The sequence below is a fragment of the Gavialis gangeticus genome, unplaced genomic scaffold, assembly GCF_001723915.1.
Source record: "Gavialis gangeticus isolate Ggan-Ray unplaced genomic scaffold, GavGan_comp1, whole genome shotgun sequence".
Classification (NCBI taxonomy): Eukaryota; Metazoa; Chordata; order Crocodylia; family Gavialidae; genus Gavialis; species Gavialis gangeticus.
In genome coordinates, this window is record NW_017729025.1 from 85759639 (window position 1) to 85761871 (window position 2233).

A 2233-nucleotide genomic window follows, 5' to 3' on the forward strand; every position below is an offset into this window, starting at 1 on the left:
CAAAGCTCCTATAGAAAAAGATTCTGGAGAAATTACTATGGAATGGTGCATGAAGCAACCAATTCAATTTGTGGCATGTAAAGGGATAAATAGTCCTTGACTTCAGTGCTGAGACTGATGTGAACAACAAATTTGCCCCCAGGAACCCACATTAAGATTTTTGCACAAGGAAAAAAAAGGGGAGGTGCTGACTAACTATTATAGAAAACAAATATTTTATGCAAGTCTGGCTTGATTTATTCTCTCACCTTCTCTTAACACCATCTTTGCAATTTGTGCCAATTTCACTAGTGGAACTCACTTCATCATAACCAGAATGAGATGCCTCCATTAATGCTTGCCCGCAGGAGTCCCTTTTGGATGGACTGTCTGGTTTTTCATTTCCTGACTCTGATGAACCTATGGCCACCACTTCAAACTGGGGATTTGTGATTTCCACTAATTCAAGAGAAATATCACTGTCATTTTCATCTTTGTTTCTCTCTGCTTCTTGAGTAGTGCCTTCATCCTCTTGTTTTGGAGGCGTGGACGTAGTAACTTTTTCACCTTTGGGTCCCTTCCCAACCTTCACCTTCCTAACAGGTTTAGAGTCAATTACATCCTGTTCAGTGTCACTATTCTCAGGTATGTGGGCTGCACGGAGAGTTTTCTTCTTTCTTAGCCTTTTCCTTCTCCTGTTTCCTTTGCTTTCTGCGGACACAAGAGTAGTTTCTGCCTGTTGCTCGGGCTGTTCTTCTGATGGCTTGGAGTCTTTATCTAATGATGTTTCTAAAGCAAATGACTGATTTGGAAGGGAACTACTACATGGGTCAGGTAAAGTGCTTTCAGTCAGAGTTTCACTTGCTCCTCTTCTGCTGAGAGCAGATGGTGAATGGGAAGGGGAAGGGGTCCCATGCAGCCTCGCCCTTCCTGTGTCCATAGCAGGTTTGGAAGCATCTTGATTAGGTTGCTGGAAAGCAGCAGTCAGTTCTGACAGGGAGATAGTTGCAGAGATAACTGGATACACTGAAGTTTTCTGGCTGATCTCCTCTGAAGTAAATAAATAAATAAATAAATATTGCAATATATTCAATCTGTGCAGCAATTTATATATATGCACAAAGGAAGTCTTGGGTTTAAAAAAAACAAACACGAGCAGTGGTAGTAGAACATGTGCATGTGTGGGGAGGCTGGGGACAGGTGAGGTACATGAACAGGTGGAATCAGCGCAATCAGTACCTGTGATTTGCAAGCCTCCCACCCCAGGGAGTGCACGCCACACTTTGGGAAATGCTGGCTTATGACAGCATTATATTGAGTTTCTACAGAAGCAGCTGGAGCACTGGTGGAATATGCTCTCATCACCAATGCCAGGCCCACCTTGACAGTCTCAGAGGATAGTTTTAGACAGTCAAGATCCATGTCAATCTCTTGTCCAATACTGCTGTGCCTTCAGATCTCTCAGCAAGATACAAGCACTTAAGACGACATTCTTAGTGGCTTTGTCAGGTGGTGATAATAAACTAATTAATGCCCTCTTCACATTCAATAAACACAGAAAAACCTCTGCAAGGAAAGAATAAGACCTTGGAAGTTAACTTGCTATTCCAAATGACCATCTAGGAGGAACATGGGATGAAATTTTTAATAGTTACTTTATCTGGTGCCTCTATATAAATAGATATGGCTCTATATCTCTATCAATAGATTAATCTCTTTCTCTCACTTTCTCCCCCCTTCTGCCACCTGTTCCAGGAGTCATCAGTCCAAGCTGAAGAATATGCGGTTAGCTGGTTTATATTGGTCAAGCATGTGTCAGACTTGCTGTTCAGTGGTGGCTACTCCATGCACTGGAGTGTGTGTGGTGCAGCAGGATGCTTCAGCCTGAGATCTCGGCCACTTTTAGGAGGGGGGTAAGATTTCCTTTTCAAATTATGGCTGCAGCAAAGGAACAGAAGTGGAAACTGAAGGGGAATACGGTCCCTTTGTACTGTGTAGAGTATTTGCACTAGCACGTGTACAAGGGGGAAAACACTCTTGAATCTGAGGCCTTTGCAAGCTTTATCAGTCCTCGACCTAAAAAGAGCTCCATGCCCTTACAAGGGAAGTCTTTCCTTGGGAAAATCTCATTCCTGAAACCATGCTGATTGGCACATGACTATTGTAAATGCTGTGTTGCTGGCTGTGATGTCTGCTGCATCCCTGCTTATAGGACGGGGGAAGGGGAAGATGAGGGCGGAGGATACACCGGACC

The 2233-nt window shown here is 43.6% G+C and overlaps 1 protein-coding gene across 1 annotated transcript in view; it reads right to left on the reverse strand.

The window, feature by feature from the left end:
- ZNF106 (zinc finger protein 106) overlaps window positions 1-2233 on the reverse strand; it is a 76688-nt gene that overhangs the window by 21013 nt on the left and 53442 nt on the right. The window contains exon 11 of the mRNA XM_019519077.1: window positions 249-1029. Coding sequence (XP_019374622.1) covers window positions 249-1029 — 781 coding nt within the window. The remainder of the gene's footprint in view (window positions 1-248; window positions 1030-2233) is intronic.